This window comes from Myodes glareolus, chromosome X (assembly GCF_982192425.1).
Source record: "Myodes glareolus chromosome X, mMyoGla1.1, whole genome shotgun sequence".
NCBI lineage: Eukaryota > Metazoa > Chordata > Mammalia > Rodentia > Cricetidae > Myodes > Myodes glareolus.
Genome location: NC_142053.1, coordinates 63,963,473 through 63,981,579, shown reverse-complemented (window position 1 = coordinate 63,981,579; position 18,107 = coordinate 63,963,473). Strand labels below are relative to the sequence as shown.

Below are 18,107 nucleotides of genomic sequence, written 5' to 3'. Positions count from 1 at the left end.
ACTTAAGTGTTGATGTTAATACATAGTAATATGAAATATTGAAGAACAGGTAGGTGAATGCAATTTATTAGATTAAACTGGACATTTAATTTTACATATCTATAAAATGAATTTTAATGTATTATAGGTATACATATATCAAAACAATTACCTATTACCCTTCCTGAATACTTACAAATTGAGGTGGAGAAATTATTTCATATATTTCAAGTAAGTCAATAAATATAGTGAATCGAAGAAGCAAATATTGACCCTGCATATTAGTATTTTTGACTATTTTGCCTTTTATATAGTGAAGCAATAATAAAAAGATTTACTTTAAAGTATAAAACTAAATTGTCCCAGTATTGAAAGAATGTATGTGTATTCTCTCCATTTTTACTCTCACTAGTTGATTTATTACTCTCTTCCAGGTTATTAGTGTAAACAAATTATCTACAATTATTCTGACAAGTTGTTTATTAAGCTGTAAAAGGTATTGAAGGATAAGTCCAAAAAACCAGTGGTCCTGTTTTGACTTGGATGTTAGATAACACTTAGGTAAACAATAACATATTTTTTAAGGATGCAAAGGAATAATAGTGTTCTTTCTGATTTCCAAAGATAAATACAAGCAAGGCGTTTCTGTTAAAATTGAATCACAATTGCTACCATTATAATATTTTATACCTATATTATTATTTTCTCTTCATCAAAGTTGTATGCACTCTTTAACCATACTAGAAATATAAAATGAGAGGGCCATAAAAGATTATATACATTAAATTTTAATTTTCTTTTTTTTTCTGGTTTCTTTTTTTTAAGTAAATTTTATTAAACTATAAAAGTTTCCATTTCCGCCCCCTCTCCCACTCCCCCCACTCCCCCTCCTCCTCCCTCTTCGTCCCCCAGGGCAGTCAGGGTTTCCTGCCCTGTGGGAAGTTCCAGTTCCTTCCCCCTCCCTCCAGGTCCAGGAAGGTGAGTGTCCAAACAGACTGGATCCCCAAAATCCAGTATATGTAGAGGAAACAGGTCCCAGTGTCATAGTCAATGGCTTTTCAGAAAGACCCCGGGCCAGCCACAGTCAGAGAATCCGGCCAAATTCCAAGAATCTGGTTAGATCACGTCCTCCTTCAGTCCCAGTCCAACTGGCCTTGGTAAACTCTCATTAGATCCGTCTTCTTGTATCAGTGGGTGATCGCATCCCTCGCAGTCCTTATTTCCTTTTTCATTTTCTTCATCCTTCTGCTCCTCATTTGGACCTCGGGGGGCTCAGTCCGGTGCTCCAATGTGGGTCTCCGACTGTATCGCCATCCTTCGCCAGATGAAGGATCTATGGTGATAAGCAAAATATACATCAGTATGGTCATGGGCCACGGCCGATTCAGGCACCCTCTCCTCTGTCCAGAGAGCAATCTGGGGGATCTCTCCTTGGACCTGGGATCCCATATATAATCAAGTCTCCTGTAAACCCTAAAATGGCTCCCTTAGTTGAAATATATTCTTCCCTGATCCCATATTCATCCTTCCTCCCTCCCCCCCCCATCCCAGGCCACCAAGCTTTCCCCGTTCCTCCCCTACTCCCTTCTCTCTAACCCTCTCCCCTTCCATCGACCCTCCCACCCCCCCATGCACCCGAGGTTACCTGGGACTCTTGTCTATTTCCTACCTCCTGGTGGATAGCTAAATAATCTTCATCAGGTTCATCTTCTTATTTAGCTTCTCTAGGATCACGAATAATAGGCTCAAAGACTTTTAATTATGGTTAGAATCCACTTATGAGTGAATACATACCGTGTTCCTCTTTTTGGGTCTGGCTTACCTCACTCAGTAAAGCGTTTTCTATTTCCATCCTTGCATGTAAATTTTAATTTTCAATAATTTCAGGTATTCAAACATTTTACAGTCCTGCCATATTATTTATGAATTTATTTTGTTTTGAGGTAATTCAGAGGCTTTTACCTTATATCACACAAGAATTGCTACTTTTATTAAACATATAAAATCTTCATTTATTTATTTGTCAGCTTTCTTATTTTATTATGTGTCAAAATCACAAAACCTCACTATATATCTCAAGTTATCCTTGAAATCACAGTTAACTTACTTTAACTGAATGAATTCTTGAAATGTCACTGTAAGACACTATTTGAATAGTACTTTTAGAATGTGTTAGAGTGTCATAAGTCATACATTGTGGTGACATCTGTCAGTGTCTAGCCTCTACAATTTTGTACATTCCAGTATAGAAGCATGAGGATTAGAATTATCAAGCAAATGGAAAAGAGATATGAGAGAAATAAAAGACAGAAACAGAACAGCACAAGGAGAGAAATTCAGTGGATACTGAGTTTATTTGCAATTATTTTCCACATACTTATATATTCTACTCCAAAGGGAGAGGGAGAAGGCAACAGACATCATTAATATAATATAAGGAAAAGACTTGTTTTCTTTGACCTTTGGTGAAGGTGGAGTGGATCCACTGCTAGATTCAAAATATTAATTATCCACACCCTAGATCAGGATCTCTTTTCTTCAGCCAAACCTGTTGTCAACAAATTTGAAAGAGAAAAAAAAATAAAAAGCTCAAACTCTATGACCTTTAGCCAAGGTGGAATAAGACTCACATCTGTGGGCCCACTTGAGACTTGAGACACCATGGTGGCTGAAGAGATGGGTTAGTTGATAAGCCTGAGAACTGAACTAGAAATCTGAAAGGTTGACTCTAAGGACAGAAGGAGAAAAGAAACTTGTGATGGTTGTCCTCTGACATCTATAAGCACTGTGGTACAGTGTACCCCTCAATAGTAAAAATTAATCAATTAATTAATTAATCAATGAACAAAATTAGAGTGCATAGGATTTTCTTTGTGGTTATTATTTTCAGAATTAGTATAAAATTGCTTAATAAGAATACTTACTTAGATGTAAATTACTACCAGATAACATAGGAAACTTTTTTTTCTTGTTTTTGTTGGTTGTTGGCTAGCCCTATGTTATTCTATCCAAGATTCTGGAGTATTCAATATCTGGTTCCTAGTCTTCCATGCAGTGAAGTGAATGGGCTTCCTCTCATGAGAATGACATCAAATTAAACCAAATATTGGTTAGTCAACACACATGTTCTAATCTACCATTGCCGCAGTTCATCTTAAAGGAAGGATAGGTTGTAGTTGGATGGGGGCAGTCATAACTAGGGTAGTGTCCAGGTTTCTCTTTCCATAGCTTCCAGAGTACCTCCTTACTCATGCCAAGATACTAGAATGTAGGGGTGAAGGCTCTAACACCATATCAACTTTACTTCTCTTGGTCAATATGATGAGTGGATGCATACAGAATCAGTGGGACTTCTCTTTCCTAGCATTAGCCTGGGGTGTTTAGAGATATTCATTGGATCTCTTTGGCTAACAATTCAATAAAATGTAACCCAATAACACTGCTGGAAGCCTTGCAGGGCTATGAAAGATGACCAGTTCATAGTCCATATCTTCAATTTCCAGAAGTTCTCTCTAAGGTCACCACCATAAATTCCAGGAAGTTTCCAGTACACTAGGTTTCCTCGCTGTTCCCAAATGGCCCCCATTCAAGTTGTCTCTCTCTATATTCTCTCCTTTCACCCTACCCACCTGATGTTCCTGCTCCCATCCGTGCCTGTCCCCAGTCCACTCTCAGAATCTGTTGTCTTTTCTTTATCTATCAAGATTCTCCACTATATTCCTCCTCTTTACCTAACCTCTCTGGGTTTGTGAATTTCAGCAGGATTGTGATTATATTATACTTAAGAGCTTAATAAAACTTATAAGTGAATTCATACCAAATTTATCTTTATGGGTCTGGGTTACCTCACTCAGAATGATTTTTTTTCTCGTACCATCCAATTGATGGCAATTTTCATGATGATACTATTTTTTTAACTGCTGAGTTAAAAAAAATACTCTGTTGTGTAAGTGTTTGACATTATCTTTATTCATGGGACATCTAGGATATTTCCATCTGGTTATTATGAATAAAGCTACAATGAACATACTCAAGCAAGTGTTCTTGTGGTATGATTGAGTATTCTTTGATATTTGCCCAAGAGAATTATAGCTGGTTTTTGAGATAGCTCGATTACCGTTTTTCAGATAGAACTTTCATATTGATTTCCATAGTAGCTGTAAATGTTTGTACTCTCAACAGTAATGGAGGAGTGACCCCTTGCTTCACATTCTCTCTTGCATGAGACGTCACTTATGTTATTAATACTGGCCATTTTGACAGGTCTAATATAGACTCTCAATGTAATTTTGATTAACTTTTTACTTATAACTAAAGCATTTTGAACATTTAAATGTCTATTAGTCATTTCAGTTTCCTCTGTTGAAAATTATCTGTTTAGATCTACACCACATTTTTAAGTTGGATCATTTGTTGTTTTAATATTTTGTTTCTTGAGTTCTTTAAATATTCTTGATATTAAAACTTTATCGGATGTGCAGTAAAAATTTTTCCCATTTCATAAGCTACCTCCTGGTTCAATTTACAGTGTTCTTTGCCTTACAAACCTTTTCACCTTCATGAGGTCACTTTTCTTAATTGCTGATTTTAGTGCATGTGCTATTGGCATTTTGTTCAGAAATTGTCTCTATACACAATACATTTTTTTATGCCAATACCATGATGTTTTCATTACTATAGCTCCATAGAACAGCAGCAGGTCAGGGATGGTGATTCTTTCAGCAGTTTTTTATTGTACAGGATTGTTGTAGCTATACTGTTTTTTTATTTTTTCTTATAAAGTGGAGTACTGTTCTTTCATGGTTTGTTAAGAATTGTGATGGAATTTTGATGGTGATTGCACTGAATCTGTAGATTACTTTTGATAGGATGGCCATTTTAACTTTTTTAATCCTACTGATAAAATTCTGATATCTTCTTCAAATTATTTCTTCAAAGCCATGAAGGGTTAATTGTACAATTATTTCACTTACTTGGATAGAGTTACCCCCAAATACTTTATATTATTTAGGGATATTTTTATTAGTAAATTTAAAGAGTTTCATGAGTGGAAGGAACTTTTCACTAACTATTATTTATAATAGGAGACATATATTAATGTATGTGTAATGTTTTAAGTGTAAAAATATTTTAGTGTAAAGATTAATAGTTTATTTCATTTTGCTAGGATTAGTTTTCTTTCATTGGTTTATTCTAAGTGTTGCCTTAGATCATTACTATTAAGAATTTGCTGGATTTGGAAAAAATCACTGTAATCTAGCACTCTCATTGAAAGTTAGAGTTCCATTCACAACACATATGGCAGATGACTCAACACCCCTTGTAACAATAACTTCAGGAATAATAACTCTGGCCTTAGAATTTCTAGCTTTAGAAAATACCTGAATACCTTGGACATACACACAAACACACACAAACACAAACACACAAATACAGTTTGGAGGGTGGGAGGATAAAATAATCACAAACAAAAATAATATTCTTATATTAGTCTCCGTTCTGTTTCTATAGCAAGAACCTTAGCAAATTTACTTACAGACACAAATTCATCTTACACAGTAGACTGCGCATTTGATTTTGAGATTCCAGGTCGTATTTTAGACTGCCTCATTGTTGTTGGATCTGTATAAGGCAGCATGGTTTTCTTTAATACATTTATTCATTTCCTTTAGTTGTTTGTGTTTTTTTCAAGTTTTCAAGAATTTTTTTTCATTTCTTTATGAGCCCCTATATTCTTTAAAAAGTTCATTTTAAGGATATTTTATTCTGGTTCAACTATGTTGACATATTTGGGGCTTACAGAAATAGGATGTCTGAGCTCTGATGGTAACCTATTATCCTGAGTGTTGTTGATTGTCTTCTTAAACTTGTGTTTATGTATATGGTTTGGGGGTTAGTATAGATATAGGTTTGAATTCTGAGTTTATCTTTGTGGTATGGGTATTTTGTTCCTTGGCTTCTGTCTTCTCTCTGATATTTTGCCAGAGTAGCATGTAATTAAGTAGAGGGTGTCCACACAAGTTGGAGGCTGGAATTCTAATGACCAACATGAGATCTTTAGGAATCTGAGTGCTGGAATGGCCTCTGTTGAAGTACGGCCATCTGTTGAATGTGTAGACTGGAGTAGCCTCAGGTGGAGCAGGAAGCTATAACCAGAGATGTGATCTTAAGATTTAGGTGCTGGCATGTCCCCTTATGGAGCAGGGGGTTTTCACCAGAGATGTGAGCTGAGGATCTGAGTGTTGGAGTGGCCTATGGTGCATCAGGGCAATTTTGTTTCTCTAGCCACTCTTAAAACCACCAGCTCTACCTCCTTCTTCTCAAATTGAGAGCCTATTATTATTCTTTTATTATTAATACTATTGTTATTACAATACCCCACATATATAAACATATGTATGTTTATTTATATATGAACTGCTGACTCCATTTTTGTTGTTTGTGTAGGTATTTGTATATGGATTTAAGGCTAACCACTTTATATTAAATAACCTAAACTACTAAGGAGCTCATCCCTGGAAGAGCTAATTATTCTAAGTAGTTAGTAGGTTATGTATGATTTTATGTGTCTTATTTATGCAGTCATTTCTATGAAATGATGTTTCAGAGAAGACATCCTGGAGTTCTAACTCTTAAAACCTTTCTGCACCCTTTTGAACAATGATCCCTGGGCATAAATGTAGGAGCTTTGAAATAGATATATTTATCAGGCCTGGGTTCCCAACAGTCCTTTAATCTCTACATTGTGTTTACCTGTGATTTTCTGTGAATGCCTTCATTTGGTATGAACAGAGGTGTTTTGGGTAAGGAAATGATAGCTACAATTAATTACTGATCAATTAATTACCTGTATCAGTTTAAGATTTAGAATATTGTTATGAATTGTGCTGGGCGAGCAAAGTGGTGACAGTAGAGTCCCTTCTAAGGTCCAGGACCTCACTACCCCAGGGAAACTGGCTAGATTTTTCATACCAGGCATGACTTCCCTTCTGTTGAGTGGACTTTAAGTCCATTTAGAGAGCTGACGATTACTAAGAAATATATGAGGGTGACTGATAACTAACCATTCTTCAACTCCATCAAAGACTCCAGAAGTAAACAAGAAGAAAGCTACTTCCAAAATTCTAGAAATCACAGAGACATCTTGCTGCATGTACAGTCACCCAAAGTTCTTCTGTACAATTGGGGCATCCATCCTCAGCCTTCAGGCCCATAGTATCCAGCAGACTTTTCCATGAAGAAGGAAATTTCAAAGACAGTTCAGTCACTTTCTTCTGTATCCTGCAGAATGTCTTGCAGACTCTTTCATGAATCAGAAACCCCGAAAGACCATCTCACCTTTAGGCAAGTTCAGCAGTCCTCTCTCTGCAGGTTCTTTGTGTCCAGTTTATGCAACAGTCCAGGCAAGAATAGTTTCTTGCCCAAATGGCTATCAAACTCCATAAGTAGCCTCTTCAATGTCCATCTTTCTCTTGAAGTAGTTTGGTGCTGCCAGGAGTAGACCTGTCTCATTGTCATGAAAGGCCCTAAATTATTAAAATATTTAAAATGCCAAATTCTGTAGTCTTTGAAAGATATGAAGAATGCCTATCTAACTGAAATATATCTCTATATATCTAGAAAATCTAACATGACTACAAGCCTGATTATTATTGATGATTATCCATTAACAACCTATATTTCCTAATTATATGTTACATTTTTAAATGAACTACACAATCACAATACCTTAATCAATATCAGAAATACGTATACATATAACAAAATTGACCTTAAATTTGTATCAACAAAGCAAAATCTATACCAATGTAAATTATTCATATCTATATCATATCCCCTTTTAAATGTAAAAGAACATTTATAAACAATATCTGGGAATATGGATGTAGTTATTTCTCTCCAAACTTCTTCCTGCTGTATATGGGTGCTGTTAATCAGGTCTTTCATGGTAAAACCTGTGTTCTAGGTTCATCTCAGTTGGCAGATGAATGAAGTAATTTTTTGAGGTTTTTCACAGCAACCTTTCAGGAAGGTGTGGTCTATCATACCATATTGGGATTGAAGCAACCCACAGAGTCTCATCCTCTGTGAAAACAAAAGAAAAACTTTTCCAAAGCATCATAACCTTAGATCCAAATTTTGAAGTCAAGGTATTTTCAAAATATCTATTTTGGATTAGTTCAGCAGCATTTAGAAACAAGTATCTTTTAGCAGCTGTTGCTCCTTCCTCGGCATTCAAACAGTTCAGATAGAGAATAATAGCATACAGTATCAAGATTCTCTATGTATTTTCCATCTTTATGTGGCTTTATTTTAACCTCTATTTCTTTTATTTTTACTTTTAACTTTTGGCTTTTTGATACAGGTTCTTTGTGTATCTTTGTCCTTGAATTCCCTCTGTAAACCAGGCTATCCTTGAAATCACAGAGATCCGAGATCCATCTGTCTCAACAAAGCAAAATTTATACCAATGCTGTATAATCCTAGTGTATAATGTAATCCTAGTGCTGGGATTAAAGATGTGTACCAGCACATCAACTACTCTCTTTCTTTCTTTTTTCTTTTTTTTTAAATTTGAGAACTTTAAACTTTAGCCTGTATATATTTTTAACACACTGTAAACTATTTAGAGATTTTCTTCCTCTTTAAATCTCTCTTTACTGTATATCTCTCTTTTTCTGACCACATGGGTCTTTAATTTGCTAAGGAATATGGAGAAGTTTTTTGACACAACTCTATGGCATTTCAAGGTCCTTGACAGAAAGCAAGCTGCAACAGTGTTTCCATAAGCAACATTCAAAAGCTCCTATGGCCGTTTCAAAGTTCTTGCCAGGAAGCAAGCTGCAACAGTGTGTCCATAGTCAGAACTGCCTGCTTGAAAGAGTCAGAGTTTGTCCTGGCAGGATAGCCCAGAAAGTCAGCATTTTAAAATGGAGCAGCTGTTTTCCTGCTACTGCTGAAAACCCAAAAGCATGATGTCACCTTTTATCATCTATTTAAGTGTTTTGTGGCAGGACCTCTTAAAAGAGCTGCCGGGTTTTGCAACTAAAGCTGAGTTGGGAAGCCTCTCTTAGATGAGAGGACTTGTTTGCCTCTAGCAAGCAGAGCAGACCAAAGAAATTGCTGCTACCAAGAAAACATGCTTTACTCTATTCTTTCCCAAGCTTTCTCAGGCTTTCTGTGGATTCAGCTATCCACGTCTGGGCACCATTTGTAGAAGGAGCAGTGGGCTGCATTTCGCCTCCCGGCTCTCGCATGGCTAGCTTTACAACCGAAATAACAACACACAAATTATATTCATTTAAACACTGCCTGGCCCATTAGTTCTACTCTTTTATTGGCTAATTCTCACATCTTAATTAACCCATATCTAATAATCTGTGCAGCACCACGAGATGGTGATGAACCGGAAAAGATCCTAACCTGCGTCTGTCTGGGGTCAGAGAATCATGGAGTCTTCCTCACTTCCCTACTTCCCAGCATTCTGCTCTGTCTACTCCACCTATTTAAGCTGCTGTCCTATGAAAGGCCAAGGCAGTTTCTTTATTAACCAATGAAAGTAACACATAGAGAGGTAACCTTCCTACATCATAGAAAGACTCCTAAGACTGTTAATTGGGTCCTTATTGAAAAGGATTATCAATATGATAAAAATATACTTCTTAGGTATACTCACTTGAACTATAGAATATGTGTTATTCTCATGATTTTTTACTAAAGGATTCCCTAATGAAAAGGGTATTCTCATATATATATATATATATATATATATATATATATATATATATATATATATGTATTAATACTATTTTTAGTATCCCATTCATTTGAATTACCTGAAATTCATAACTTCTTCAAGAATCCACAGTCCGCTGCATTTGTGGGGAATTGGAACTGAATTTAGCAGCCAAGGGGCCTGCACATGCTTTTTGTCTGTACATGAAACCATGCCCAAAGTGGGCCAGTATCTTAAAGGCTATTGGCTGAAGTAGTTCCCACAGCCTTTCGCCCATTTTTTCTAAATAAGAGAGTTCTAACCCTAATACAAAACTATATACAGTAAGAACAAATATCAAGTATAAAAATTAGAATTGCAATCAGCATGAACAAAATCAAACAAGAAACATATGCTAAATGTTTTAATAGTTATCCTATCCTAAAGAGTCTAAGTCTTTTATTAGAAATGGCTTGGATAAGTCATGAGACGTTAATAACTACGACTATCTAGTCTTCAAACCCAATAAAGACCTGAGAAGGAAAATAATATTAGATGAGTAAACAGGAAGTGAAATCAAACAACTTCCAAAAAAAAAAAGACAGAGACAACTGACTACCTGGACAATAACCCAAAATCTCATCTGCAACATTGGGGCAACCAACTTTTGCTAAGGCCTAGAGTAATTGACAGACCATTTTCAGAGCCATGAAATATTCAAAAATCATACTACCCTGTCTTGGCAATAGATGTAACTAAAAAATAAGAAAATAGGAAGACATAAATAAACAAGTTATATATATATATAATCCAACTTCTTTAATCTTATTGTAGTCTTTCAGTATTATGGACAGATAAAAATGCACAAATAAAGTCATCATTCCACATTTAAGTTCTGACTTGGTAGATAATCTCCAAAGAAATCTAAGTCTTTCATAAAACACTACATTAGAGTTTTGGTTATACACTTTGCAAATAAACCAATTCTCTTTTATAATACTATATGATAAAATTTCCGGTTCTTCTGTATATGGGTAATCAGTTTAGTATTTTCTACTATTTCAGAAGTATGTTTTAAATCTGATCCCTATATAAAATTATTCAGTAGTCTTTGGAAGTGCTTTAGTCAGAAAAGTCACGTGTCAATGCCATATGAGGGCCTGAATTTCAGTTCCCATTATCCATACATACAGACATACAGAAGTATACATGCACACACTCACTCAAAATAAATAGTCTAATAAAGTAAAACAGAAAGAAAACAAAGAAGCAACCAAATTGCCAGGCATTCCTGAAAGTTCAGTACTAACTGGAAGAAAGGACACAGATGATGCCAAGAATTCACTGGCCAGCAAGGCAGGAGAAACAGTAAGACTCTGATTCATTGAGAGACCCTATCTAGACATTAAGGTGGAGAGTACTAGATGAAGAAACTCTTGCTCTGGCCTAGGAATAGATGACTACAGCCTGAGTCATTCACATATGTTCATGTGTTACACCCACACCATATGCACATGTATTTTGTGCACACAGAGAACAACAAATACACAAAGTAAATAATAAAATTTGAAAGTTAAAATATCCCAAAGAGCAAGTTTGCAAAGAAAATATGTATTTTGCATCCAGTGCTATCTCATTAGAATTATGTTGAATTATAGCCAACAAGAAATAATTTGTAAAGAATTTTTATTGATATTTGATTAACACTCATTACTATATTATATATTAATGTAAAATAAAACTCATGCTGTATAGTTTCATATACTTATAAAAATGGTTCATGAATTTCATGAACATACAATCTTCTTTTCATAGGAATAGCATCTGTAATAAAATTTCTTTCTGCTGCCCCTTAGTGAAGATTTGCTCCACTCCCAAGGCCTCGAACTCACCAATCCTTTTTATCATCCCTAAAATTCTATTCTTTATCATAAGGTTATAGAATGGGACCTACACATATGGTAAACATTTATTTCCAACTTCTTTTCCTTAAGATTCACTCATGTACTTTTATTTCTTTCCTATTGAATTTTCTCTTCCTTCATGCATTCAAATTGATAGATAAGAAAGTAATTTGTAAATAAGTTCATGCTGCTGCTTATCTTTTCATTCCTTATAGCGCCTTTTGCTGAACAAATATAATTATAGAAAAGAATCCCCACCTGTTTATCTACTCTCTGCTATTTATATGACTTCAAGAATATTTCCTGATATATATATATATATATATATATGACACTAGACACTAATTATAAATCCATTGGAAACCTCCAATGTTCTTAAACAGACTATTAAATTTTTAGTTAGATATGACTTAGTTTTATGTAGATGATAATAAAAATTATTTTGTTTTGTTTTCTCCACTCTGACAGCTGCAGAAATAAAAATGCAACCAACTGTGGAAGAAGCCTCTGACAACTGTACTCAAGAATGCCTCATTTTGGGCCACTCTGATTCCTGTTGGATGCCAGCTACTCTGACCCAACACAGCCCTCCACAGATACAGACCTCTGCTCTCTGCCACAGCTCACCCAGGACCCACACATCTGTTCGTCGCTGCAGCCCTCCAGTAACACAGACTATCGCTATCTGCCACAGCCCCCCTGTGACACAGGCAATTGCACTGTGCCATAGTCCTCCGCCAGTACAGGTGGCTTCTCTCCACCACAGTCCTCCTTTAGCACAGGCTACTGCACTCCGCCATAGCCCACCATCAGCACAGGCCTCTGCAGTCTGCTACAGCCCACCTCTGGCACAGGCTGTGATAATTCACCACAGTCCTCCTCTGACACAGGCTGCTATACTCCATCGCAATCAGGCCCAAACAGCAATGAGTTTACAGCAAGGAAGGGTGCAGGGTACTGGAGCTGAAGGACTGCATCCCCTTGATCAGGGAGCACAGGGTAATACAAGAGCTCATTTTTACCCCATTACTGAAAGACTCCATTCAGATGATGATTCTCTTAAAGTCATTCCCTTGACCACCTTTACTTCAGGTAAACAGACCAGATCTTCAAGGAGTGATTCTCCCATCATTGAAGAACATCCCTTGTAAAGCTTATCTGAATATTTCATATTAAAAATGTATATACATACATACACACATATATAGATAGATAGATTAATATTCAGTTTTAATGAATATTCCAAATTAAAATGTTTGTAAATAGCTTTGTAAATAGAAACAGATACCAGGTTAAAACTAGAGCTAGACACTTAGTCACCGAAACTTGATATAAAATAAAATTAAGATTTATTTGATTTGGACTGTAAATTTTTAAAATAAATATTGTACAATTTATATCCCCATGTACAGAAGGGCTTATCATGGCAGAAATTAATATATTGTGTGTAACACTTCTGATGTACTTCAATGAATTTTTAGTTTTTACCACCTCGTGCAGTATTGCTGATTTCTTCCATTCTGAATTTTGTGAACTCAGTATATAGTTATTGTTAAATTGTTGAAGATCTTATTTTCAAAGCTTTCTTTTAGTTTGCCTAATTTTTTTTGGATAAAATTAGAGACATAAGTACTATAGTAGCATTTTTTTCATCTTTTTGTTCTGTCTACCTTCATTTTCTCTACTTTCTTATTGCCATATTTCTACCTTCAAAAATGTACAGAGGGGGTGTAAATAAAATCTTTTACAGTTTTTTGTCTCTAATCTTGTTTTTTATGTTTTTTACCTTTATTTCAAGAATATATTGATATAATTTGTATATACATTTTCCAAAAAAAAAATATAAACTGTACAGACAAAGGTTTAAACCTATTTCTCTACTCTTTAGTAGAGTTCGAGACACTGAAGTGCAATAGCTTTGCTCATATTTGGCAACAGTTAGCCAGAATGGGCTTGTGCTTTTTATATCAATATACTTTTGTATATTAATCATCAGATTAAAGTACATCAGAAATATTATTGTGTCTGCCACGTTAAGCCTACATTCCAGTAAAACTTGGGTATTTACTTTCTGAAATTTATATATAAAAATCACAAAGAAGGTGGATGCATTAAATGCATTATTAACTTTAACTATTATTACAATGTACTGTTTTCTAAAGACAATTAGTGTGATTTAAATATTGATTTGACAGCTCAATAGCTGTTACTGAAAAATTCGCATTGAAAAGAACAAATTCATAAATTGTACATAAACCCACATACTAAGTATATAAGACTAAGGTATTTTTGTCAGTCTAGCTCAATTTACTGAAGAAAACTACTGAAAATAAGATGAAAGTCAGGAAAGAACTTTTCAAGAGACTTAATTCTAAACCTAACAAATATTCAACACAGAATTTCAAGAATATGTGTAGGAGAAATAAGATTTAAGACTATTTCTTGGGGTGACTAAAAAAAATACCCCAGTAACACACACTGAAGAACAAAATCTCACATATGAAATGAATGCATCCTAAACAAAGAATACAGTAATATTCATAGGAAACATTACTTTCCATTGTTGCCTACACTTAGTTTTTTTTTTTCATCTGCTTAAATGGTCGTTACCTTCTATGAGCACGTTTCATAAATTCATACAGAAACACCACAAACTTAATTTTCTCCCATAACAAATTCAAGAAGTGTCTTGTTTTAGTATTATACTAAACAAAGAATCAATTAATTTTTGGGTTTGAGGGTCCTGAAAATTTCCTGTAGAATTTATAATGATGTATTTATAATTTAGATGTAGAATTTATAATGTGTAACATGATGGTATGTAATTTATAATTAAACTGTGTGTAAATGTTGTAATGTAAATTGTGGTAAATGTATAATTTTGTTAGTAATGTTTTTCACTTAATATTGAAAATTGTTTTCCTTTGTGTTTCTGGCAGGTTAAGTAGTATTTTGAGAATATATTGTTCCCTCGTCAAGTTAATTTGATTTTGATTTGGTGTATAGAATATCTTCTTAATTTTAAAACCAAGAGTCTAATAAGTGAAATTTCAAAATAATTTTTACTCTTCCTTTGTTCTTTCTTTGTATTTGTTAGTGTATTCAGGGATTTGAAGCATACTGGTTTTCCAGGTGCACAAAACTCCCAAAAGATCAATGGTGTCTGAAACTTTGTTGAAATATGATCATGTATATGTATTGATATTGTTGTTGCTATTGTTGTTGTCAATGAAGATACTTAACCTGGGGAAGATAAAGAAACCCAGAATGACAAAATCAGTGTTTCCAGTAGAGTTAGACTGCTGTTTTTCGTCTCAATACACACATACAAAAAATAAAAAAGGAAAAAAGAAACAAATAAACAAAGAAAAACAGAATTATGTGAGTGGGAAATTATTTTAATTATTTATACATTTTATTTCCATAACTATTGCATTTTATTCAAACATATAAACACAAAATTTAAAGATATTAAAATTGAGGTTAAATTTCATTAATTAATGCATCAGAAATCTGAATGCTTATTTTGCTAATGGAAATATAGAATCTGAAAATATCAGATATTTAAGTTTTTTTTCTGATCACAAGAGTTACTGAATTAACAGGGAAGCTCTTATATCCTGATATTTAACAATTTGAGAAGTGTTGATAACTTTCCTAGAAATATAGGAATGAACAGATATGCTTTTGTTCCCTTTCTAAATCTGGTTTTATTATCAGACTTAGACAGTGTTTAGGAAATTAAATGACTGGGCACTTTTGTCTGGTTTTGTACCAGAGAGAAATTGAACGGAAGCAGGCTGAGTTACCCAAAGAGGCTAGGGGTGAGAGCCCAGTTATTCTCCCCTATGCATTCTCTTTCTTTGCTTCCAATAGGTAAAACCTTGGAAACCTGGAAATCCCACGACTTTGTACTTGATGAGATCTTTCTCATTACATTACAAATTCATTGCATGGATGGACAGAGCTATAGATTGACAAAAATGACAAGTGGTTCCTCGGAAAAGCAACATATGTCATCTTACAACTGCAAAATATCTTAGTTTACCTTCATTAAATAGGTTTCCCTCAAAAAAAGAAAAAAAGTATTTGATTTTAATTGGACTTAGACAGTGAGTTTTTATTTTCTGAATATGTCTGCCAGACTGATTATTCTGTATTGTGGCTATATTCAGTTAAAAAGTAATTATTAATTTTCTAGCTATAGCTTTAATATCACACTTGTAATTGTATTCAAATACTGTGTATCTTGTGCTAAATACATACACATCCATTTACCAAACTTTATCTACAAGTTTTAACAAATAATGTGTCAGTGTATTAAAACTAACTTTACATATGATACCAACAATGTAAACAATTTAGAGGGTACATTTTATGTAGTCTCATATAGTAATTTAACATTTTATTTTTAGTTATGCAAATCTGGATAGAAAAATTACTGTTAAATGATGAGTGATATTGTGCAATGTGGACAGTATGAAAAGCCTCTGCCTTCTCAAATTAAGGTTTGTCACACACTTTCATTAAAGTAGTAAAATATTAGACCAAATAAATCATAAATTGAGCAGTCCTTAAAATACAATCATATCATATTCAAAAAGATCACTTTCAGTAGTGGATAGATTAAATGACATTTTCCCCTATGCATATTTAAACAATATTCTTTAATTATTTTATTAAGACTGAATGTGTATTTATCTATTATGCATTTATGGAAATATGATTTCTTTACCCTCTTCTAATTTGTAATTCAATGTGGTTATACTTTGTGATTTTTTTATTTCATTTTTTTGTAAGCCAAACTTTAGTTCCATTGAAGTGAAAATTTTCTCACAAAGGTAGGGTAATATTTTTGTTATTTTCAAGTGGCACAATTGGCCTGGTTACTATGGGAGCAGAGAAGTTGAGTATATTTGGACAGAGATATTTTAAAATCATGTGCCAATTACCACACAGTCTTATGCAACAACCTTAAAATATTCATTCACAGGAGCTTCCTTACGCTAATGTTATACCACCCATGTGCTTTCCATAAGTATGATTGTTAAAAGTACTGTAAGTTTACAACAGAAAGATGAGAGAAAAAAAAAGCTTATAAAAATGTGTGTGCACAAATAAAAATAAGGAAGGCAATTCTTTTGTAATTGTATATGCTAATTTTAGGAATTAAATTTGTGAAATTTATGCTGTTCCCTCTCAATTATTTGAATTTTTATTAATTGTATATTTATGTTTGTATTTCTGGAAGATTCCTTTGTGACATCATACAGCTTCTGAAAATGAACAGCATCCCAAAGTATGGGATGCTTTGGAAGTAAAAGATTGGATAAAGATTGGATACATTTGGACCAGTATGGCAGTGATAATTGTTTATTAATTTTTCTCTTTCAGTTTTATGTACTGCATGTTTTCTTATTCATAAAGATAGATATTAATAAAGTAGTTATGAGAAATGATTATGTTTGTGTGTTTTTGTGTAATCAAAATTCAAAAGTTGAGCTGGAACACTTGCCTAACATAGGTTCAAACACCACCAATGTGAAAACAGTGACTATGATTTTGTTCTTGTTTTTTGTTGTGTTAAATGTGCAAAGATTAAAATAAAATCACATTGTTGATGGTGACATATTTTGTAAGTTTTCTATGTTATAAATGATTATAACATATTGATTTACTTTTGTTATTCTTACTGAGAATTTCATAGATGATTCGTTTCTACCCTGCGTTTTGACCTCTGATGTTTCATGTATCCTGCCTGCTCCATTGTAAATTCATGACTTCTTTAATTGCTGTTACACACAGACATAAACACATGCACACAAACACACGCACTGCCTGCTTAGTGTATTTGACATTACCTTTAGATGTTACAGTAATCGAAAACCCTATCAAGGGTTACTTCTTGGGAAAGACTGATTTTATTTCCTTCAGCAGCCATTAATGAAGCTGTAACTCTTCATCTAGTAATAAGGTCTTATGAAATTTATTCCTTGTGAACTGGCATGTCAACTGATGTTTTATCATTATGCATTTCTTCTGTAGATAGTCGTAGAAGTGAGATTCCCTGGGTACATGATCCCTGTACAAAATAGATGTCATGGTCTTTACAGCAGATGTCCTTTAATTTAAACATTATTTCAATCAATTTGAAAACTGTTAAACAATATTGTGCTTCAATATTTTCTACACCCTGCTTCAGTGATAAAATATTATACATAAAACTTAACATGAAACCACTCCCTGTATTAAATACATAGGGTAACACTGTATTATTACACACTCTGTTAAAGTAATGCAAGGTGATAAGAAAGGTATTAAAATTTCCTTTGCAATTCTCTACCTGAAAATCTACATCTCTAGGCTAAATCCTAGGAGAGAATATTTAGAAAAAAAAATATTTTTTATGAAATCTGTTCTGCATCATCCCTGATCAGTACTCCTTCTCTAACTTGTCAAGGGTATTATTGACAAGGAAAAATCAAGATCATATCACAGTCTAAAGGAAT

General features: G+C 34.0%; 1 protein-coding gene across 2 annotated transcripts in view; it reads left to right on the top strand.

The window, feature by feature from the left end:
• Pcdh11x (protocadherin 11 X-linked) overlaps positions 1-17,057 on the top strand; it is a 727,015-nt gene extending 709,958 nt beyond the window's left edge. For both annotated transcript variants that reach the window (XM_048417809.3, XM_048417810.3), the window contains one exon: positions 12,067-17,057. In XM_048417809.3, the coding sequence (XP_048273766.1) occupies positions 12,067-12,749 (683 nt within the window). In that variant the 3' untranslated portion in view covers positions 12,750-17,057. The remainder of the gene's footprint in view (positions 1-12,066) is intronic.
• Positions 17,058-18,107: the final 1,050 nt, after the last annotated feature.